This window comes from Elgaria multicarinata, chromosome 1 (assembly GCF_023053635.1).
Source record: "Elgaria multicarinata webbii isolate HBS135686 ecotype San Diego chromosome 1, rElgMul1.1.pri, whole genome shotgun sequence".
Lineage (NCBI taxonomy): Eukaryota > Metazoa > Chordata > Lepidosauria > Squamata > Anguidae > Elgaria > Elgaria multicarinata.
In genome coordinates this window covers 153,749,997-153,774,187 of record NC_086171.1, presented here as the reverse complement: position 1 = coordinate 153,774,187, position 24,191 = coordinate 153,749,997, and the positions used below count along the sequence as shown (strand labels likewise).

The 24,191-nt window shown below is 40.5% G+C and overlaps 1 protein-coding gene across 3 annotated transcripts in view; it reads right to left on the bottom strand.

The window, feature by feature from the left end:
- EIF2B3 (eukaryotic translation initiation factor 2B subunit gamma) overlaps nt 1–24,191 on the bottom strand; it is a 90,193-nt gene that overhangs the window by 31,075 nt on the left and 34,927 nt on the right. For all 3 annotated transcript variants that reach the window (XM_063118586.1, XM_063118595.1, XM_063118603.1), the window contains exons 6-8: nt 22,328–22,417; nt 3,678–3,808; nt 2,016–2,206 (exon numbers count right to left, since the gene is read on the bottom strand). In XM_063118586.1, the coding sequence (XP_062974656.1) occupies nt 2,016–2,206; nt 3,678–3,808; nt 22,328–22,417 (412 nt within the window). The remainder of the gene's footprint in view (nt 1–2,015; nt 2,207–3,677; nt 3,809–22,327; nt 22,418–24,191) is intronic.

The window sequence follows — 24,191 nt, the reverse complement described above, 5'->3', positions numbered from 1 at the left end:
GATAAACACACAATGAATATTTTGTACTAGAACTTGAAGGTGAAAAAGAGGTATCAGAATATTAGAAATAAGAACTGCCTTTTAAGGACTCCTCATTAACTTTTGCTGTGGTGTTTTACTGTGATGTTTCACCTCAGCATAGTTTCCTTATTAATGATACCATCCTGGAAAGTTAACGATTCAAGGAAAATCTTCTCTGACCATCTAGACCAATGTGAGGATTTACACATTAGTTGGGATTACCACCCAGGTGCAAACATACTTCTGATACTGACCCCAAATGTTTCAACGATTTTAATATTTTTAAATGGGGGAGATAGATAACTCACACAGTTTCTGGACTAGCTCAGCCTTGTAGCTTCTTAAAACAGGCTTCCAAATGCACAAACTTGCTTTCCCTCGTCTTATCCTTGTAGCTCAAGCTTAGCATTGATAGCAGCAAGGCATCTTTCTATTCTACCTCGCCATAAAATGCCCACAATCCTAGCAATGCCATAACATAGGCCCCAAATAACTATTCCTCATAGGGCAGAACAATTTTCTGAGCTATGCCTCTGTCTAGCCATACCAAATGGCATCCTTTAAAAGCGTGAGCAGCTTCTGACCATTCTTTCTCTTTCCTCTGCGTGACGCAGAAACGCCAGTCCAACTTCTACCCACCCTACCCTTCAATTGCATCTTGCGATCTCTTTTGCTACATTTACAATTAGTATTGGAAGTAATTTTGTCCCACGGTATTTTAGATTTCAAACAGATTGCATGGTATGACCCAAAAGAATGAACTGATAGTGCAACACTAACCCTGACTCCTGCTGGTTGAAGCAGGCTAGGATAGGGTGGGGTGCCCCTAGACTGGTGGAGAGGAGCTCCTCCACAAACGGGCAGGGTGTGTTCATTCTGAAGGCCCCAGGTACATCTGTGGAAAGCTCTGTGAGTGTTCCTGTCTGTGGTAGCCTTGAAACTATAGCATTGTGGGAGTGGGGGCAGTTGTTAGGATAAGGCCTAGGCTTCCTGGTTATGTCTCACATGTTGAGTCAGACTCGGAGGCAGAACTAAAAGAAGCCCAGCTAAGACAGGCAGGAGGAAATTCCCCAAGACTCTCCAGGAGTCAGGGAGGAATCTTTCCAGGAGCTTATTGAACAGGAGGCTCAGGTTCAGAGATTGTCTTCCCCTCCCCTCGCCCCTGGGAATTGATAAGATCCCAGAGTCCACCACAGGGTTAAGTGGGTGGAGTTGAGAGGAGGGGGGAGGTGGTCCATCAGACTAGCAACACGTCAGAAGTTGCAGCATGAGGACCCTCCCTGAAGGAGGAGTCCAGTTAAAGCCTGTTGGGCACAGCAGGAAACCATCCATTTAGTTGATAGGCAACTGCCTTGCTTTGTTCAGCTAATTAAGCTTAGAGGATAGCTCTTAGCATTCACAGTCCCTTCAGGTGTGAAAAGGTTTTTGGGTCTTTTACTGAATAAAGACTTTGTAGCTTGCACAGCAAACTCTTTGTTGTCCCACATCTTAGTGGGAGAGCTTGGAAACACGACAGCAGTTTGGGATCCAAAAGCCCTCCATTCCTTTAGGAAGCCCCCGAATAGGAACTGTCAACTATGTCAGCCTGGAGATGGCATAGCTATTTCCCCTGCTCTTGTGAGGTTGGGTGCGTTTAGGGTTGTCATTGTTTTTTTAAATAAAGATCTGCTGGGCTAAAAGTCTGGTAAAGTTGCTTGCCTACTCCCACCTTGGCTGGCATGAACTGGCAGGGCTTTGGAAGTAGCAGAAAATCCACCAATTCACTCCCCACCCCAGCTACAACTTAAGATTGCTCTGTAAGAAAGACAAAAATTCTTTGATTTGTATATTCATGACCATAGCCCATCAGTCCATATTGGACTCTTGCAACTCTGTACATGCCTCTAGCTTCCTGAAGCCAAACAATATTTTTAAATTACCCCAGTGGGCAGACAAACATGCCAATGTTCCAGTGCTGTGTTTAATACAGTGAATTCATTTATGTATTGACTCACCTGTCTATTAGCTTCAATGTACAGCCCAAGGGTGTTGACTCGGTAGCACAGCCCATGTTCCATGATGTGAACATAGCAACGAATCTTCCCTCCGTGGAATGCCTCTTTCATGTCTCCTCTACGATTGTTCCAGCACATTTGGCCTGTACCCAATTCAAACAGGCTATCATCCTTCAGGAAGCTATAGATATCTGTAGAATATACACAGGCATAAAAGTGAGATTAGAGCAAACATCCCATGGGGAATGGACATCGCACAATTTCACATACATATTTCCATGTGCTATACAGAATGGACTGGACTGAAAAAGAAAGGAGTGGGTAGGAGGGGAGCTGAGATTTCTTCTCTTAATACAAAGACTCAGCCTTCAGGTGATTTTATGTTGCACTAGTGGGCATTCTAGTCGCTGCCACTGGCCAGAGGAACAAAGGTCACTCATTCCGTCATAGTTAAAACATCATGGCAAAGTTTACATCCCCCTAAACATCAGAAAGACCTTTCCTTTGTCAGTTGCTCTGGGACTGCAAAAGCAAAGAGCAATGCCACTGGATTTCTGCTACTAGCTAAAGGAACAGAGACTAATGTGAACCAGTTTCCCTCTTCCCTCCCAGGAAGAATATCATGGTTTGGTTCAGATATAACAGGAAACCATATTTTCCAGTAGATGGACAAATATGCTCAAGCTTCAGTCTCTTGTGTGGCTGCAAGATGGGAAACTTCCATGTTTAAGCAAACCACAGCTCCCTGTATTATCTGAGATCATGAAACTGTGGTTTCTTTGAACTGGTTTGTTAGAACAAGTGAGGACCTGAAAACCAAGTTTTAATCCTGGCTTGTTAAAACAAATCATAGTTCCCGGAGTCTGGACATAATGGGAAACTGCAGTTGCTTCTGGCATTCATCAAATGGATTTTCTTACTCTACTTTTCTTGTGTGCCTTGTCTTTTTAGGTTGTAAGCTCGAGGGCAGGGTCTGTACCTCATTTTCTCATGTACAGTTCCTGCCATCAGCACTGCACTGATTTTTTAAAAATTGATGTTATCCACTTTGGGTAAACATTATTTGTCTGCAAAGCAGGATAAAAAATTACTTTAAAAATAGGTAATATAAGAGCAAGATCAAATCAGCAACAGCACATAGTAAAACCCGTATCAGGGATAAAACAGCGCAAAGATTAAAAAAAAAAAGCACTAAAACAGTTCCTAAAATGCCTGGGAAAACAAAAAAGATTACCTGGTACCAAAAAGACAATAATGTAGGTACCAGATGAGCTTCTCTGGGGAGAATATTCCACAGATGGGTCTTGGTAAGTAAATATAGGAAGAGATACTCTTTCACTATTTAGGTCTTTAAAAGTTACAAATAGGACTGTGAATTGGACCTGAAAACCGACAGGCAAGCAGTACAGATGGCAAAGTACTGGCATAATGTCACTGTATTAGCTAGTATCCTTAATAATCTAGACATCCCGATCTGGACTACCTAAAGCTTCCAGACCATTTTCAAAAGCAGTCCCACTTATACTGCATTATAACAAATAAATGTTTGAATTATTACATTAGGTAATCACCACACTAGAAGCATATTCTCAGAGTGACTTTCAGTTTCTCTCTTTTCTAAGTGCAGAGTTAGGCCTTCTACTGGTTGTATTTTGCACTCACCTAAAGATTTCTGGTCCTTTTTCTTTTGGTCGTGCTCTTTGTTATTTTGTGCCTGTTGCAAGGGTACAGGAGAAGAAAATTGTTTCCTAACCAAATATGGAATCAGTTCACTTCTGATTGATGTAAATGACCTAAGGAAATTAAAAACAAACATACACAGAGATATTAAATCCGGGTACCTGATAAATCTGAGGAAAACCAGTTTGTTTACCTGTAACTGATGTTCAAGTAGTTCTCTGCCCATTTACATCACTGTATTCAGCTCCTGTGCAGAACATTTCCAGAACCTTCTAAAGCTTTAGATTGTGAACTTGAAGGCATACATCTGTTTTTTATGTTTCTGTACAGCACTTAGCACACCTTAGGTGCTTAATAAATTATTATGATAGGCAGGGAGCTGATACTCCTGTCCTTCCTCTGAGGCAGAGATAATTTGGCTTGGTGCCCTGAAGAACAGAGGAGAGCACATTCCCACATAGCCAATATGCCAACCATTGCACAAGACACATTATAAAAGGTGTCACATCTTTCTTCAACAGTAGCAATAGGACAGCATCAACTGCATCTGAGGGAGCTGACTAGCTTAAGGGAAGTAGGGCAAGCCATGGGGCACAGACAAATCTGTCCTCCAACATCACATTGCTCTCTACATCCCAGTACTTGCTGTTTTAGGTGGCCACCACATTCTGCCTAATGTCAGGCCCAGCTCTGTCATGCACCCTCACTACTGGTGAAAGGTAAGTGGCTGGATATTATCTACAGGTGTTGGGGCTGTAACTGGTGCCCCAATATCAGCACAGATAAAGTAGGAGCCAAAGCAGAGGTCAAAAGCTTGGTTATCACAAAGCCCTTGCCAACATGCTAATGCTGCTGCTTCAGCTTATCAGCAGTATGCAGTTCTGAAGGGGCAGAAAACTCAGCCTCTAAGTTTAGGCAGCTCTTGGAATGTTCGGAAGCCAACTTAATAGTGTGTTTAGTCTTTACAAGAGGGCTGAGCCATCAAAAGCCACCTGGGCGCTGAGGTTGAAGGCAGGCTTGGAAGGTGTCACAAGAAACTATCCCTAATGCTTCTCTGGAAGGCTCCTCCCACTCAATCACTGAGGCCATCTCAGAAAAGGAAGGTGCTTTGAGGCCTGTACTAACAGCTAAGCACAGACTCTAAAACAGCATTCCATAACGTGGTGCCCTCCAGATGTTTTGGAGTACACGTTGGGGAAGGCTGAATGACAGATTTCAAGTTTCTTCTGTGAATTTCTGACAGTGGTCACAGCACTCCATCATGTGCCCTTACCCAGACATTTTATACAATTACATTGCCTGCCCAATGTGAGAATTTCACCCCCACAATTGTGGCAGTTTGAAAACATTACCTACTATGCCACAGGCATGGTGGTGGTAGTGGTCAAAAGAACATCGTTTCTGCAAAATAGAAATAAAATTGGTGCTAAGCCAACTAACTAGAAATACTAAGAACAGGCAAGAGAAATGAGGAAAATTACTGAACTCAAAGAGAATTCTCAGAAGACGCTCCCTGAGATGTTGGGAACTGGACAGGAAGATATATCCTGCCCCTTGGTACATGCACATGGAATCTCATTCTCTAAAAGATTCCAGAGATGCACAGAATCCAATGATGGGATTTCACCAGTACTACCACCAATTCACTAAGCAAAAGCATTAGTTATTTCTGTTTTTGTTTTTAATGGATAGAACTAAAATCTGAATATCAAGTACTGAAAATATTGGTAATTCCAAGCAATCCTCATTAAGTGGGCGTTCTTGTTCTGTACTGGAATTTTATCATGACTTCTGATTAACAATTTTGTGCTGAACAAATTAAAACAGCCTTTTGAGGCATTCTAGTCTTCAACACCTGGGGTTGATTTACTACCCCCTTGAATGCTCTAGTGGTGCCATCATATTTGCATCACAGAATGAGGCATGCAGGAACACTGCTTGTTTAAAAATGTAAGTTCCTGGACCACACAATGCTCCTTTTCCTTAGAAGAGCAGGCCTTAGGTCTTTAGGTTGGCACATACTGAAATTGAGGGAAATGTATTATTATGGACAGTGCCTTCTTTCTCATGATTCAATGGGTTCTTAAAAGATACAACAGAAGCCTGTGAGATACATGAAGAACAGTTCTGTTCTAGTTGGCCCTCTTCAAGGGCTATATGTGTCTACTTTTTCAAACATGGAAACTGACTTCAGTGCTGGAAAAAGTGTATATTGCAATGTGTGAAGTGAAGTGACAGTGATTTTAACATCTCAAGTTCATACATCAGGAAGCCATGGTGGTATTTGCTTCCTGGTGTATGTGCACCACCTGTCACACATTATAGGGCACCCACTTTTTCCTACTCAGAGATCAATCTTGAAGAAGTAATATGCAAAATGGCCTTGAGACATAGGGAGGTTGCATTAGGTTTGAAGCCAGAGTTGTTTTTTCTTTCCATCTCTGAATTTCAGCTTTCATAGACCTACTGTAAAGATTAAACCCAGAATTTTCCTGGCATTAATACTGAATTTTTCAACCAACGTTTCGTAATTGTACACCCTTTGAAATATTAGGTGCTGCTTGTGAAGCAATCTGTAATATCCTAAACATTATCATATTATTTTGTCATAATTTTACCCTATTTTGTGCTTTGTATTTTTTAGTCTGTCCTTACCTTTGAAATAATTAGCTATGATTAAGAGTGAATGAATAACTCTTCATTTGTGAATCTCAAAATCTCTCCCTGCTGTTTACAATCTACAACTTGTAAATCTATGGCTACTCTCCCACATCCTTACCATGCACAGCCATGCATGTGGGTGTGCAGATGGGCAGTTTACTAGCTTAAAATGTTGTGTGCAGCTGTGCCAGTCAACAATGATTTCCTGCTTTGGTTTTATACTGTGTCCAAAAGTGACAGCCCTGTGTTTCCTGCAGAGGCTGGCCAGGGGTAGGCACTTCTGGGATCCATTACATATAAAATCTCATTACTTGGCAGAGGCCACCATCATGTGATGCAATGAACAACATAGCCTAGCAGGAAATGGAATGGAAGAGCTGGAAATGGAGAGAGGCCATACTTTGGCTTGGTTGTGCAAGTTGCAATTTTTGTCTTGATAAAACCTTATCTCAGAAGGGTACATCTACCTATTTTATATAGGTTACCATTACAGTAGTGAAGCAGGTCTTGTGTGGGACTATCCCAGAGTCTACTGCTTTTGGTAGTAATTAATTAGTAGAAAGGCAGTGGGTAATAAAGTCTTTGGAATGTTCTTTAAGGCTATTGCCAACATTTGATGATGGCATGAGAATGTAACATGAAAGCCTGCCTACCAATATGGCAAACTAATGTAGAGCTGGTGCTAGGAAAGGGAAGGGAAGGGAAGGCAGGAGGACTAACAGTAATTTGGGGGTAATCAGAAGGAAAAGGACGGGAGACAAAATGGCCAGCACCTATATTCTTGAGGTAAGAATCCCAAAATGTTTCTTTATTGAGTACAAGCAGCACTCTTTTCAGATTATTAACAACAAGATGTAAGGTGATAAAATCCAGAGATTTTTCCTGTTGGCCTGGATCCCACAACTTCCCAAAGGGCCCCAAGTGGTTGAATTATTAATGTCTGATCCAGACACAGAGAAAAAATTAGCCAGCCCAGGTTGCCAGAAATGGAATCTGCAGAAGCAGCAGAAGGAATATAGAGAAGCAGAATGATAGAAAGAGGCCACCAACAACCTGATGGCTGCAACATGGCTCCCAAGAAACCATGTTGTGATGAGCATAAAAACCTCAACACATTAAAAAAAGGGGGTGGCTATATGATATTTGCACTGATAATGACTAAATAAACAACACAATATGGTTCATTAAGAGATGTCACTAATTTTGAGCATTTGCTTTCCAGTAATCAAATAAAAATAACATTCAATTTATAAAAACAGCTGCATGTGGAGCCAGGTGATTTGGAATCTATGCGAAACGAGTATCAAAATAAATGGGGAAATGCTTTAAGAAAAATAACATCACAAGAAACTTGGGACTGGGATCTGGAATCATATAGTATAAGAAATTCTAAATGTGAATTGTTTAGATAGTACATAACAATATAACAAGAGCCATGATGGATCAGACCAAGGTCCATCTAGTCCAGCACTCTGTTCACATAGTGGCCAACCAGCTCAGCAGGACACAGGTGCAACAGCACCCTTCCGTCCATTTTCCCAGCAACTATATAGGCTTACTGCCTCAGATACTGGAGGTAGCAAACAGACTTATTTTTGATGCCTCTGACAAAAATAAGATCTACACCTTGTGTCAAATCATTATGAATCTGGAATAAAAAGCAGGAAATATAATTTATGAAAGTGGTACATGGAATGTGGATTGTGCCCCAACAGTTATCAGTGCACTTGAATACTGCTGTAAAGCAGTAGTGTAGATCTAGCCTTAGCTGGGTGTATACAGCAATAGGAATATAATTACTAAATGAATGACAAAATATGGAGAGTGACCAATTATGAAGATGTGGATCTGCTTGGGCTTAAGTATTATAAATTTTGTTCTTGCCCCAAGATAAAACAACAACAATAATCATTCAATTATTGGAAATCAAGGAGGTAACAGGCTATGATCCAACTGTTATTTTGTTTTGCTCTGTCAAAGCTCTAGTATTATCTGAAGAAATTGAGACAGTTATACATTTACTAACAGCTACCCACATATCCATAAGTCAAAGATGTGGGGGGAAATGAATTCACCCCTTCCAATAGAAGTTGAGAATCTGGAAGATGGCCTTTATGATGAAACTCACCAATATGGGAAGAATAATAGTGAGAAGACAACAGGATGACTATTTTATTAAAAGATGGAATTTGTTCATCACATATTAGAATAACTGAATAAGGAAAGGACAAAAGCTCAGTTGATTTTAGATGGTTACCTGCCTTAGTCATAACATGAATATGAAGGTATTGATAAGTAGGTTTTTTTTAGCATATATAGGCTGCAATCTTATATCCACTTACCTGGGAGTAAGCCCCACTGAACTCAATGGGACTTACTTCTAAGTATATATGTATAGGATCTAACTGTGAGTGCCCAGGGCTATCTTGGAAAAAGCAACGTTTATTGAGAAATTTTTCTCCTTTGTTAATATTTTATTGTGAATTGCACCTCATCAAGCAGCACCAAAGAAGTCTGACAACAACTATGTGCTATGTAATAATAATATGTTATAACTGGAACTTTTGTTGCAATTATTTAATAAAAACCACATTGTTGATGGAAAAATCTCATCTTAGATTAAAAAAAGGTTTTGAACAATGAACATAATTTTGAAAGCCTAATAGCATACATACAAAAGGCTAATAAAATTACATTTTATTAGACACAAAAGGCTAATTTTTTAAAACAAAACAAAAAACAAAAACAAAACTCAAACCAATTGTACTTGGAATCTCATGATTTCCAAGCAAAATCTGAAACAGTTCTGGGACTGACTTCATTATGAGATGTTCAGTTGGTGGCCAACTGAACATCTATACTTCATCACAGATGAAGCTTCATGAACACTTTCATGAAAAAGATGGAATCTCCATTATCCAAATAAAATATGTAAAATTAGCTGCAGGCCTTCAAGTCAGAACATACTTACAAAAGGGCTCTTAGTGTAGAACAAGAAGCCAACCCAGCAAAACAGGACCCTAAAAAGAGGAATTTAATAAAAATACTCTAACTCCTGCAAAGTATTATGACAAGGCTTTTAGTAACTAAAGTTGGTTTTCTGTTGCTCTAAAAATGCCATTCCAAAATCACAAGTCATATTGATAATTCTTGCATGGCCTCCTCTGCCTCCTAGTCCTCAAACTGCCTTGAGGATCGGTGATCGTGTGGTGCTCTTTGGCCTGACCCCCGGCAGGGATGGACGCAGCCACTGCATATAATTCCCTGCACTGTTTCGTGCTTGCTTGAGATGTTTTTACTACAAGTGTCACTCCCATTTTACAGGCTGTCGCTCATCTTTATTTTCTGTGTTTAAACTTAAACACCAGAAAACCCTATTAATGAGTATTAGCATTTTAATAGCTCTCCCTATTTTACTGATCTGTGATGAAGCGTGAAATCTTCCATTGTTGCCAGCCCCCACCTGCGAAATCTGCTATCCTTTCTTAAAAGCTAGTTACAAGGTGGGAGGGTCCCTGTCCTAATTAAGAGCAGCCCCACCACTTTTTTCTTCAGGTATAATAGCTGTTATATAGATCAAAGCAACAGAGCAGACTATTTATTTATTTATTTATTTACCCTTTAGCCAAAAAGGCTCTCAAGGCAGCTTACAAAAATATTTTTAAGATGTATTTTTGGCTTAAATATCAGTGGTCTCCCTAGCCCCCAAACAGTAATTGCTTTATTTGAAGGTTTGCAAGACCGTAGGTAAAGAGATTCTTAGCATACTTAGGAATTTATCCTAAATAATTATAAAATTACTTTCCTGGGCCTTTTGAAAATGGCTCTTTGGTATCTATGTCTCATTCCTCTGCTGCCATGCCTGCCAGCCCTGCTTGGAATTATCTCTTTCTAGTATCTTTTTACCTTTATCTCTGCCATGCTTTTACTTCCCCTATCAGCTAGCAGCACCACCTTTGGCAAGTTCACCTGGCACTTTAGAGACCTGTGACTTGATATACATACCGGTCTGTTTTTTTAAGTTTTTTTAAAGCACCATCTGCTAATATCTGGCTTTAATAAAGGCAGAGATTTGGCTAGACGCATGTATCTTATTATGATCAGGGGATTCATATTAATTTCAACAGGAATATGCCAGAGCTACGTCTATAGAGTAATCAGTTTCTAACAGAGAGGTTCTTATTACTTAAGTAAGAAAATGAAGCCCACAGATTCAGTCTTGCTGAATTTCAAGATTCATGCAGCATGATAGAAGTGCCGGCTAGGGGTGGAGGATGGAAGGAAGGAAGGAAGGAAGGGAGGGAGGGAGGGAAAAGGAAAGGGGATGGAAGAAAGAGAAAAGTTAATTATGAACCCTGTAGGTACATAGTTCATGGTTCTCATCGTTTTAAGGGATAAAGCCAAATAACGTTTAAAAATGCCGTGTAAGCCAGGCGCACTCTTGTTGGATCTCAACATTATTTTCTCCTGATCCTTTGATGGAGATTAAAAATTTCCATGTGAATACAAATAATGAAACAACAGTTACTTGGAGGTTTTCCCCCCAGCTCTCTAATGCTCCAAACTAGAGCAACCAGTCACCATTCCCTTCCCCTCCCTATCCCCACTGCTTTCAAGAAAAAAGTCAACTCACTTTGAAGAAAAAAAGACAAAACAATGCAAAGAACAGGGGGATTAGGGAAATGATATTTATATCATGGACCAAATTAAAATGTCAATGCAAGAGGCGGGCAAACAGCCCCTACCGTATATACACACACCAAGCATGTCCCTTCAAGGAAATGGGAAAAAGATTTGAAAAGAGTTAATGCAGCCCCCAGTTAATGCCACCTGCCTCAGACTCAACATTCCTTAAGACAGGGTTTGGTTGATTTCCCACAATATGGCTTTAGTGAGCACAATGGAAGAAGCCATTATGAGCTTCTTCGTTTTTTTAACCTTCTCTTTACTGACTCTCTTTTTAAAAACTTTGGAATTTCAGAGACATGCTAAGAATGTGATACTAACCAATGTGGGTTAAGGGAAACATTGGGAAGACAGACACACATCTTTCTCTGTGTGTTTTTTAAATGTACTGTTGTACATCATTTGGCCCATATCTCTTTATCCTCCTAGCTCCTGTTTGTTTTCCAGGAATCCAAAAAAAAAAAAAGATTTTTAACCAACAACAAACTAGAAGAAGAAGAAGAAGAAGAAGAAGAAGAAGAAGAAGAAGAAGAAGAAGAAGAAGAGCAGCAGCTGAAGTAGCTAGGTGGACCAATAAATTATTAAGCAGCTCCTTGTGCATAACTCAATTTATAACCACCATGATTCGGAGTGAATATGCCTGCCTTCTTGCTATTTGCAGCCAAGTCTCTGGCTGCAGAGATTTATGGTGTAAGCGTAGCATATTTTAAACTGAAGTTAATAATAAATGATATAATGAAATGCCTTGTTATCAATTTCTCTGTCAGTGCTATTTCTGGAGTAAAAACAAAATGCTAGGACAAAGGTGGCTATCATTGTGCTGCTAGATACAACTGCTAGCTGTTACAGGGCACTCCACTTAGGCCACCAATGGCCTAAGACAGGTATAGCGTTTTATTATTTCATGTTTTGTAACTTTTCTTTTGTTTTAGTATATTAAATTACAAACCACGATGAATGCCATGGCAGAAAGCCAATACGTAAATGCCGTCAGTAAATAAAATATTGACACTTGTTTATATCAAGTCAGAAATTGGTATATATCGATAGATGAGACTGACTACTTATCCCATTCACTTCTCATCCTATACTGAACATGTTTGCTTCAACATGCTTCATAATAAGAAACACCTATCTAAACTATTTGCCTAGCTTTTCTGTAACAGGGTTGTGAGAAATTTACTTGTAGCTGAAATTCCACTTGTGAGTTTTATTGAAATAAAAGGTAAGAATCAGCACATTCTAAGGTTAGCACGTTATTTCTCAAGCTCTGCCATGATTCAGGAGCTAGAGAAGGTCAAGCATGACATTTAAAGGACCTTTCCAGACAATTGCTTTATTGTGCAATACGTGTGCTGTTGTTAGGTTGTTGCAGGAGATCCAGAGTAGTCTTCCCCCCATTTAGCATATCCATTTTGTCACCTCTCCCTACACTCAAATAGCAATATTTTGTCATTGGGGAGAAAGCTAAATGGCTCTAGCTTGGAAAAAGTTTTGGCTTGGGAATGTCAACAGTTTAAGCACTGCCTTGGTGACAGAAGTCACTACAGATCACAAGGGCCACCCAAGGAGTTTGGCAGATCTTGTTAAAGTTTCAGGAATTAATCTCATCCCTTTGCAGACAACAACCTACCTTTCCCATATGGCCGCTTCCCTCCCATCTCCCCCCATTTTTCCTAGTGGCTGATTGCTTTCTTTCCAGACTGATCCCACCTGCACCAAATGTGGCTCCCGGTAGAAGCTTTCCCCCTGCCTTGATGTATGTTTGAGCTGCAGACTTTTTTGCGAAGTGCCTGTGGGGGCACGCTTGCTTTTGCAAATTATACAGAGGCATTTTGGCTCTCACACCTAACGTGTGTCAAATATCCCTGTCAAAAGTGATGTATTATATAAAAATACAAATGCTCATATTTCAATGCATCAAGAAACAAAGGGAGCGTATACAATTCTACAATCCAAACTACTCACATACCTATAACATTATAAAATGACAATTACCAGCACTGCTAAAATATGACAGAAAGCCCCTATAAGAGCTAGAAATGCAATCAAGACTGGTTGCCCAATCAACGTGGGTAAAGAAATCAAATTTGGGCAAAGCATGGCTTCCTGTGGAACAGGTTGTGATTTTTATGGCCACTATAGTTCACTCTTCCTCAGTCACTTTTCCCTGCCCTGCTTTCACCATGTTCACAACCATGTTCAACTTTCATATCCCCCCTTCTCTCTTAGATTCATCTTTAATTTTGACACTCCAGCCAATTTCTAAAACAATTCTAATAATACTTAACAACAACCCATTTCTACGTTTATAGGATCTGATTTTATAGGAGATCTTGAAGTACTTGCAAATCAGTTAATCTCAATAAGATGAACTATACCTGCTTATTGGAAATCAGCAAGAATCCCTTATTTCAGACTAGTATAGATAAAAAAAAATGAAATGACAAATTTCATTTCATGATATTATTCCATATACTAATTTTCTCTTATTCCATATTAAACTATTCTATTACTTAATTTTTCATATTCTTTACTCTTGACAGTTTTATACTTTAGTTATGCATTTGTAGAATTTGTTGTTTGCTATTTACAGATATTGTTTTGATATTTTCATTATATAAACACTCACACACACCTCTTTGAAGCAAATTATATTATACAATGTGAGAGGGAGAAAAAAACAAGGGACTGCCAGAATTACGGAAAGCGATGCTAGTGGTGTTTTACAGTAACCTAAATGTGGCCAACTGGTAAGCACTGACAACCAATATCCTGTTCACCAATTCGTTATGTAACACAAGAGTTCCATAGCAAATGCAAACCAAAAACAGGTACTGTACACTCACAGCTTATAAAAGCAGCAGCATTGATCACAGCTGTCTATGGCCACCACCAGTTAACAGGTGGCAGAGAACAGATGTGGAGTGCACAGCATGAAGAGTAATCAAGATAATTCTGATTGTGAAGAAAATTTTCTAAGTCGGTGTGCCTTTATTATCTCATAACAAGCTGGAGATTGCCAAAAACAAACAAATGCCAATTGCAGATGTGAAATGATGTATTTGCTGCAAGCTGGTCACAGGTGGCACTGACAACATTGTGAGTGGAGTTGTATTATTGTACAGTGAAGACTGTAAAGTGCCACATACAAATCTGAAGAGACATATGATGTTCTTATCCATAGGTTCCCTGCTGCGGCTGCAGGTTCACATGCTGAGAAGGTTCACATTCTATAAGAGGTGGGAGCTCCCATGGGTCTGTATTGTGACCACTGCTTTTTAATTGTTCAGAAACAATCTGGAGTCAGAGGGAAGCATAGAAATGGCCAGGTTTGTTAATGACGCCAAACTTTTCAGGGTGGGGAAAAAAAGATTCCTTAGAGTTTCAAAAGGGATCTTTCTAAATTGAGTGAGCGGGCTTTCAAATGGTAAATGCAGTGTAAGCAAGTGTAAAGTTATGAACATTGACGCCAAAGTTCCTAACTTCTGATGGGATATGAGGAGGCAGTAACTGTCCAGGAAACAGAACTTGGGCTCATGGTAGATAGCTTGTTGAAAGTATCAACCCAACTTTCACATTTGGCAACTGTGAAAGAGGCATTTTCCACGCTAGGAATCGTTAGGGAAGGGATCAAAAATAAAACTGCCAATATGATAATGCCTTTAGACAAAGTATGCAACTACACTTGGAATACTGTGTGCAGTGCTGTCTGCCCTATCACAAAAGCTGGAAAAGGAGAACCCAAATGCTCAAGGGGCTAGAAAAAGTACTTCCTTTTAGCTTCCCTGAATCTACCATCATTCAGCTTCACTGGATGACTCCAGGTTGTAGTACAAATTAAAAAGCCCAAGAATACATTATCTACTGGATCACCTCAATCACAGGGTAATTATGCTGGCCTGGTTCTGACAAGAGCCTTGGGGTTCGCCTCTTTTCCTTTTCTAGCACAGCTGCAAGCAGGAAATAGGAAGCTTCGGCTTCCATTTTCAATTAGCCATAGTTAAACATTATGTCTGAATGTGGACAAACTGTGGTTAATCACAACCAAGGCTTATTAAAACAAGACAATAAACCATGGTGTGAAGATAGTCCGCCTTGGTAAACCATAGTTAAGGCCAACTGCAGTTTGGCAGAGTTCAGACATAATGCTAAACTTTGGTTAAAAATGGAAAGCAATGCTTCCACTTTCCCCCCTAGGACCGCACTGCAGCAAGCAAGGAGAAGGGGGAATTGACAAGACCAAGGCCCATTCATGTAATGCTAAACAATATTCTCAAGGAACTCTAAAAGTTTATTGAAACAAGAGTTAGCTTTGCAGAATCCATGTTGATTTTTTGTCAGCAACGCTTGTTCTTATACAGGCTTGGTAATTTGATGTTTAATAATGATTTGCACCAATTAACCCTGTACAGATGTGGAGCCAGCAGCCTGTAATTTCCTGGATCTCCCCTGGATCCCTTTTTAAAAATTGGTGTTATGTTGCCTGCTTTTCAGACCTCTGGTACATGGGACAAACTTAGGGGCTATTTGCGTATTTTTTGTTTCGTGCTTCTTAGGTATTTATTTTTCAATGTTAGAATTAATGTTTTTAACAATATGATCTTTACATATATATTTTTGCACCCCTTATTGTCTGCATCCATTTATTTTGTCAAAGTTTGTATTCCTTTTTGTTCTCTTCATTTGAGCAATATTTCCTAAGGAACACACATACAGCAGTATCCCATATGCTTTATAACATATGGATTCATATTTATTTGTTAACTTGTCTCTTTTCTCCCTACTTCACAGAACCAGTTTTTTTTTAAAAAAACAAACAAACCATCAATGCAACAAATTATCTATAACCTCAAGGAAAATGCAAGACCGGAGATATTTCTTAATCCCAAAGAGAAACGGCAGCTCCAAGAATGATGAGATTTATGGAGTGCAACTCTTAGGATGAACTGGTGAGAGCCTCTTCACAAACCAGTTGAAATAGTAAACTTCAAGCAAATTTCATTACTCAAACCGTTTACCTCCACAGACAGATGTACACATAAGAAAACATCACCATAATTGACGATAGCTTGGCTATCCAAGAGCTTTGTCATTAATAGCTGCTGTGAAGAAGTGATACTGCTGGAATTTTTAATCAGCCCTAAACTTCCCCATTTAAGCGTTGCTGAGATATAAACAAATGACACCATTTAAAATGCAGGCAGGCTTGAAGCTGTGGTCTACCTATAAAAGCTTCATACCTGCTTCCCTCGGATTATCCCCATAGCACTAAGCTTTTGCGGTTGTTGTTTTTGCTACCAGGCGACAGCGATCCTTTGCATATCAGGAAGTGAGTTTAAGGGGGGAAATGTAAAAAATCATAAAAAATCAACGGATGACCCAATTCAATTCAAATTTGGTATGCTTAAAGCTCCCCCTCATATCTATTACTGTGCCAATTTTGGTGTCTTTATCTTTAACACTTTCGCAGATGTAAGCATTTCTTTAAAATCCTGCTCCTGCACCCCAGCGGCGGCTCAGAAGATACGCTCAAAATGTAGGCAAATCTTTTGGCTTTATTGCACAATTAAGGCAGGATGCATGGGAGTACTTCACAATCAAAGCAGATTATAAGGTGGAAAACGTCTGAGTCCTTTGCGTGCAATTCGCAGTGACTGCACAGTAAAACGCTGGTGTGATAAAGCTATATAAGTAGTGATGAAAACAACAACCCACCTTTAGCTGCATATTTCTCTACCACATAAGATTTCGTATTTCTTATTTTAATTTATTTTGCATATATTTTGTCCACGTCTTGATTGCTAGGAATATCCCAATTTGCTCCATTTCTCCTGAGCAAATTTGTTTCTTTATGAATTTTAATCACAAGGAAAGTATTCATTATACAACCTGATCTTTACAGGGCAGCAAAATACATTCCAGCCCTACAGCTGACGTGTTCCCGCTTAAGTGTCCACAGAGCAAGCTCTGTTTTGCAGCCATCTTTTCAGCAGGCAAGAAGAGAGAGAAAGAGAGAGAGAAAGCCTGCATTAAGCCAGAAGCTTGGCTTGGCCAGACCTCCCTCACAGTCTGCAGGCCTTGCCAGGAAACACAGGTGACACTGTGAATGATAAAAAGGCATTGAGAGGGGGAAAGCAAAACTATGGACTGGTTTAGTCTGGGCAGCATCTTAATGTAAACCTGCAGGGGCCTCTGTGTACAACATACCACAAAGCAAATCAAGCAGAAGCCTGTGGACAAAATACACCCTCATCAAATGAAGCTTCCCACCCCCTGGTAATCTTGGTACTCTTCATAGGAGGTACAAGACATATTTAAGTTTTTTCTTCATGGGAAGAATTTCAGCCTGTAGCTCAGGTGGGAGAAATTATCTTTTCTGGAACAGTTTTCCAGAAAAGGTCAGACCCTGGAGACCTTGGGAGGCTGACTGAAGGAATGGGAACTCCGGAGGAAGTGGCTTATCAAAAGGCAATGTTCTTCAACCACCCACAGAGTTTTTTTATTCCAGTTTTCCAGCAATGCTAAAGGTGACAGATTAACCTCTTTGCTCAGGGAAATGCTCCATACATGGCAATAGAATATAGCTAACACGGGTAAAAAACAGCAGGAGACGACAAAACTAATTCAACCACTTAAGTTCTAGTTCAGTTTGCTTTAGAATTCATGAAGGAAAGTTGCACAATGGAAAGTTCTTCATAATTTTCTTCAGACTAGTGTAAAGCCCATCAGTACTAGTAGTATGAGGGCAAAACATACTACAAACTGCAAATTGCCAGGAGGAGGTGGCACCTTTGCGAGGGCTGCTGTTTTCCAGATTGTGCACTTGTCTTCAGCATATAATAATAATGGATTATCATTTAAAAATTGTTTTAGGCTAGTTGGAAAGAAAGCACAATTGCAAGTAGAGAGACTTGGGGAATCAGCAACAATGGGGTGGTAATGGAGGGCTCAAGATACAACCCATAAAAGGAAAGGGGCAAAGGAGGCTTCTCTTTTCTTGGTGGGAGGGGCAAAAAAAGGCAGTGGGATGTGGGTGCCTTTGAGAGACTGAGGGAGAAAGAAGAAGCCACTTCTTGAAAGGGGGGGGAGCATTTAAAGATGAGATCAGGGCCATTTGGTTGGGGAGGGCTTGCTATACATTCTTGGGCATTCTTGGGCATTCACGGGCATTATTGTCATTTATTTTTTTCTGAGGGATGTTGATGGCGTTGTATTAATTAGTGAACCATAACCCCCCCTCACATTCAGTTGGGGGTGGGCATGGAGGGAGGCAGAGAAGGGCCTGGAGGGTTTCTATGGCAGCCACAGGGCCTCTTCTCCCACCTCTGGGAGACTGCATCGGCCCTCAATCGAATAAGGTGACAGCCCCACTACATAATTCACAAACATTGTCTTGCCACTGCCTCCTTCCCAATCGTATTTATTTTGAAATTGATAAAGATTTTCCTCATTAACTTTTGGTCAGGGGAAGACTTTTCTGTGAATGCGCACCATCTAGAGTGCTTGAGGGGAGGATGGATAAACACGGTGACGGGGACCATCTTTGTCAATGGCAGAGAGGCTGTTCTTTTTGAAGGGATGATGGCAGGTCTTTGCTTCTGGCCAGGATGAGCTTTTTGTTTTTAACAGAGGTGGATAAGGGAGAGAGAAACTGACCAGCAGAAGCCAGTTTTGTTTCTGGCACAGAGGTTTCACTTGTTAATGTCGCAACAACAAGAAACATTATTTTTGCTTCTGCATGGAGGCTATTCTTGTTAACATACTGTTTGGGCTATTAAACCTCAAGCTTTGAATGTTTTCAAACTTTCAAAATTTTCTGCATGTCTACACTTCTCAAGCTTCAGTTTAAAATAAAAATGAACAAAATTGGTCTGGTAGATCTCTAGTAATAAGCCTTACACTACTGAATTCTTATATAAAATATATTCTCTTTCTGGTGGTTCTATTTTGCATTCTCTCTTGCACGGTTAAGTACACTTTTCCCCTTAGAATCAGGTCCAATGGTCACACTATCAACTTTAGTTGTTGATTAGAGAGGCAGTATATATAATGGTTAGTGCAGGGGTAGGCAACCTGATATGATGATATTTGAAGGTGCAGGACTTGCTATTATAGATGAGGTCCAGCCACTCTAATTGCATACTTTTAGGTGTTCACAAAAATTGTTCCAAGGTTTACATCCATATTCACAAGAATTGTTCCCAGGTTTACATGCACATGATGCTGTCTCAGAATACTGACCCAAATTATCTTATGTGATTTTTGACAATAAGAAAAGCAGTCATACATAGTAAATAAGGTCAATACATTTACTTTTAAATTACACTCTGATCCACACAAGCACTATTAGCCTTGCAATTGACAATATTACACCTTTTGTGGTCCTTTTGTTCTGGCTTGAGAATTGTGTTGAGGATTCCTTACATGTTTTTAGGAGCCACGAGGGCTAGAAGCAAAGTCCTTAGATCTGTGCGGTGCTACCTGATGTAGTGTACCACTGGGGCTGCATGTCAGACAGTTCCTTCAGCTGTGAGGTGTTCTTAGATTCCAGATCTACCCAAGCACCCTTTTGCTCCCTGACCTGGAAAGACGATAAGGTTTCCAGATCAGGCTGATACTCAGCCTGTACAAGAGCAGTCCCAACTGTTCCTGCCTGCCTCCTCACCCTGTCCTTGCCTAAAGCCCAGCACCGACAGTTCTACAATCTTCAGGTACTTCTAGATTCAATGTTGGAGGTGGCTAGAAGACCTTCCAGCAGTTATACTTAAGAGAATTTATGCCAATAGAATAAAAGTGCATACTCCATCACTACTACTGTTTCTGTTTTGCAGTATAAAGAATTATCTATTTCAACATGCGCAATTATTTAATGAAACAAGTATGGTCCTGCTCATGCAAAATGTTCCAGCACTTTGGCTCCTTCAAAATATGGCCACCCAATTGACAGCAGGATTAAGAACATATGAACCGAATATTCAAAAGGTCTGCAGTGGCTAACTTTTCCAAAGCAAGTTCTCTTCCCCTAGGAGGCTATGAGACCGCTAAGACTGGGCTTTTCTACCTTCATGTATAAATGAAAAGAGAGGGATTTCAACAAGGATCTGTATACAATGAAAACAAAATGTAAATCATCATCTCAGTTGTGGCTGTAAATTATCTAATTTCAATGCCATCCCCTCTATGTGAGCTTTTTCAATAAAACCCCTCACAAACAGTTGCACCTCCAAATGTTTCTAAAATACAAACACTACCTTTGGTTTCCATTTCAAAAGGAGGACAGATACTGAAGAGCACAACCTACTTAATGACTATAGTAGGTGGCACTAAAAGCCATGTCCTTGGGCTCACCTGTAGGCTGCTTCCAATTTAAGGCAACTGCAGCAGCTTTCCCGCCCGTCTCTAGAAAACCATTATAGCCAGGATCACTCTGATCTTCCATAAATGGATGTTTTTCTTCCTCTCAGTGGGTGGTCTCCATAGTAGGAACACCACAAGTTAAGAATACAGGATGTCTCAAAAATAGCCCACATGCCAAGTTATCCAGGCCAGGCGGGGAAGGGAATTTGCAGATGAACAAACAATGTACACACAGAAGACACAAAAGGAATGGAATATATATCCATATTATTGGTGAACAAGGACACCACAATAGATATGAATGAAGAAAAAGCAGGCATGTCTTAGGTTTCCCTAAGAAGGCAGCAAGATTATTGGTTCGATGTGGTAATCCTCCATCTTCTATTGCTACTGCTTTGAGATGGAAAGTTACCAGTCATATACAAATGCAGGTTTGGGGATTTGGATTTAATTTCAAGTGTCTAAACAACTTGTTTTGGTTTTATCAATTAGAGTTAATCGTCTGGCATTTGTGTTGAATAAGCTTGCCTCTCATTTGATATATTCCAGAGAGCAGAAGTCCTGCAGATACCTCTCAGTTAAAATCAACTGGATACTGTAGCCTCCTCTCTTAGACCAATTTCACATGTGTCACTTGGGATCAACGAGTTTCGGGTGGCCAACGAAGAATGCCTCATTGCCAGGAAATGATCTGGACCTCATGCTGCATCTTTGAAACACAGTACCTCTGCTGTTCTAGCCAGCAAGAGGCTGTGGATTCCTGGTGGCTTTCTGTGGAAGGTGCTTCATTTTTAAAACAGCTGAGTTGGGGAGGAGGCTTTTAGAGTGGGTGGCCATGACCAGGCAAGCACTCATTGTCTGTACTTGCTGGATGGTTAAAACTCCAACTGCCCAGCAGGTGCAGAGACAACCCTTTGCACCCCCAATAGGTCCTCCCCAGCTCAGAGGCAGTAAAGGGAAGGATGCGCATGCAGGTTCTGTCTGTGATTGATGGACAGCTGGAGCTTCAACTACGTAGCATGCAGAGGCAAGACAACAGGAAGGGAGAGGCTTATTTTGACTCTCTTCTTGCACCGAACAAGATCAGGAACTGCAGATGAAGAAACTTTGGAAAGCAGTAAATGTCTTGCAGGTAGTACCAAATTTGCTTTTTATACAGAACACGGCCAATTATTGGTAGATATATGGCTGCTTGGAGATGGGCTGGCAGGAGCAGTGGGAGAGGGGCAGAGAAATACTATGCCTGGTCACGGCCACCCACTCTATCTACCCCCCAACTCAGCTGTTTTAAAAATGAGACACCTCCCACAGAAATTGGAATAAACAAGACAGAAATCTTTATTTCACCACTCTATTTTCTGACTCTTGTGTGTGCCCATTTTCTTGATAATTTGGGGTGGGAGTTTAGCAGAGGGTTGGCTCAGCATTGGAAGAGCTTATATTAAGGAATGGAGGTGGGTTACACTGCAGCTGCTAGAATTGAAGAAGCTGGAGTGGTTGTTATTTAAAAGGACAGAAACCACAGGGAAAGCTAAGTTTTGGAAATGAGCTGGAGCAACAATGTGCATACTCAGATGTAAGCATGGTATATAACTGGGGTTCAGTAAAGAGGGATCACAAAAGTATCTTCTCTGTCTCACCCCCTCCAAGCATGTGAAAGTCCTTGAGTAGAAGAAAATGGATCAGAAACCCCACAATGCACTGCACACAGTTTAAAAGTTACACAACTTGTTAAAAAGATGCCTGTGGGGTATGATAGGATTGCATCAAAGTCTAGTCTCAGCTTGAAGGGATGTGGTGACATCTAAAGCTGGAAAAGCATTACTTGTGAATAGTGGTAATGCACTAACTAAAATAGGTAAGGTTTCCAGTGTGATAATTAAAGCATTTTAAAATGCACATATGATTTAGGCTTTCTTCCTTACTTGTTCTCCACAAGGAAGTCTACCACGCATTTCTTCAAGCAGTACAGATGAGCATCCATCAGTCCAGTCCTGATGTGCATTCTAGAATGCCTGGAAGGAGGGAAAAAGAGAGTGAAGTCACTCAACTCTACATTGCACAGCCATTTTAAGACTCCCCTTTAAAATCACTAAATGGTAAAAACTTTATAAGGACATCTGGGTTTCCAAACCCTTATTGTGGAATTAGTGGAGAGGTGAATCATGACGGCTTCTGTGACTAGAATGTATCATGCAAACATACACCTGCTGACCCAGTTTGCAATTGGCCTCATTCCATAAGCAATGGGGGCTCTAGTCCACGAAAGCTGATGCCACAATAAATCTGTTAATCTTTTAGGATACCCCAAGGCTCTGTCCGAGTTCAGATGATCACGAGGGTAAGGAAGTCATATTGGCTTCTCCCCCTGCACATATGACTGTAACTTATTGTGGGGGGTTTCAAGCTACAGGAGAGATCGTGCCACCCCCCACCCCCAAAATCCTTGAGGGATGCGAGAGATGCTTGCAGCCTGACACATGAGCCCCACTGGGCAAGAGTGGCAGGGGGTTTCTGCCATTCTTGCCTCGTGACTCTGTATGCATGTGAAATAGCCAGCGGAGCCCGCCACACGACACAATAATAAACAGTTGTGCAAATAGTCAACTCTGCACACTGTTGGTTATTTGCACTGGTTATTTCGAGGAAATAACCAACCATGGTGTAGAAAAGGCTCGCCAGACAAAATAATAGTCAACAGGTGACTATTTAAGCAACCGTTGACTAACGTGTCATCCAAACCTAGTCAAGGTGTTAATTCCCCTTTCCTCTGCTTTCTGTTTTTAAAATGGAAACCATGTACAAAATATGCCACATAATTCTTTTGCCAAATTTATTTGCCTTCATTGAAGGGAAAGTGTTTGATGCAGCCTAGAGTAGTCCCTCCACTCCCCAGACATATTTTAGGTTTGAGCTGCAGTTTATTTTTATATACGTATGGCCTCTACATGTTTCAGGTTTACTCCCCATGTTCCCTTGCTATCCACATGGCCTCTCTTCTCATATACAACTGAGAACAAGATACATCTGCAACAGACAACCATTTTCTTGAAGAACCTTGAACATCCTTTCTGTACTGAAACATCTATGTCACCCTGAACATAGGGAATCACTGTGTAAAGTGTACTTTTTATGTAGAGCATTTGGCAATCAAGTTACTGATTAAGAGAGAAGAGTCCCCCTTCTCCAATTCTTTAAGATAGTATCTGAAATGAGCCAGGTTGCTCAAGGGGTGGGTGGGGGATGAGTGTTTGGCCAGAAAGGTAGAAGGGTTGAAGCTAAGGTGGTCTTCCTAAGCTTCTCCTGATTTGAACCATTATAGCTTCCCACAACATGACATGGACTACAGGATGTGCGATATAGAGGAAGAGGTCAAACATTTGAAATCTAGTTTCTGTGGTTGATCACCTGACATCATTTTAAATTCTGCTCAACAACTGCGTATGGTATTAACACAAAGTAACTCCCATTTCCCTGGATGCCACAAAGAGACCAAGCCCCAGATCTCCTGTAAGTCTGAGACCAGCCACAGTATTCACAATGGCCATTAAATCTTAGAGTTTATGGTACTGAGCTTTAAATGGCTTGAGAGGTATAGATTTTTTTTAAAAGGAAGAATAAATTTAAACTGCTTGTTTACTAGCACTAATTAAATATGCCAGATATCTGGATACACTTCTTTGCCTGTGGCTACTATATTACTGGCTTTTGAAACAGTCAACATGCAGAGAAAAACAAAGCAAAAATACAACACAGCATAGTATTTTGTATCCAATCCTGTCTTCTGCA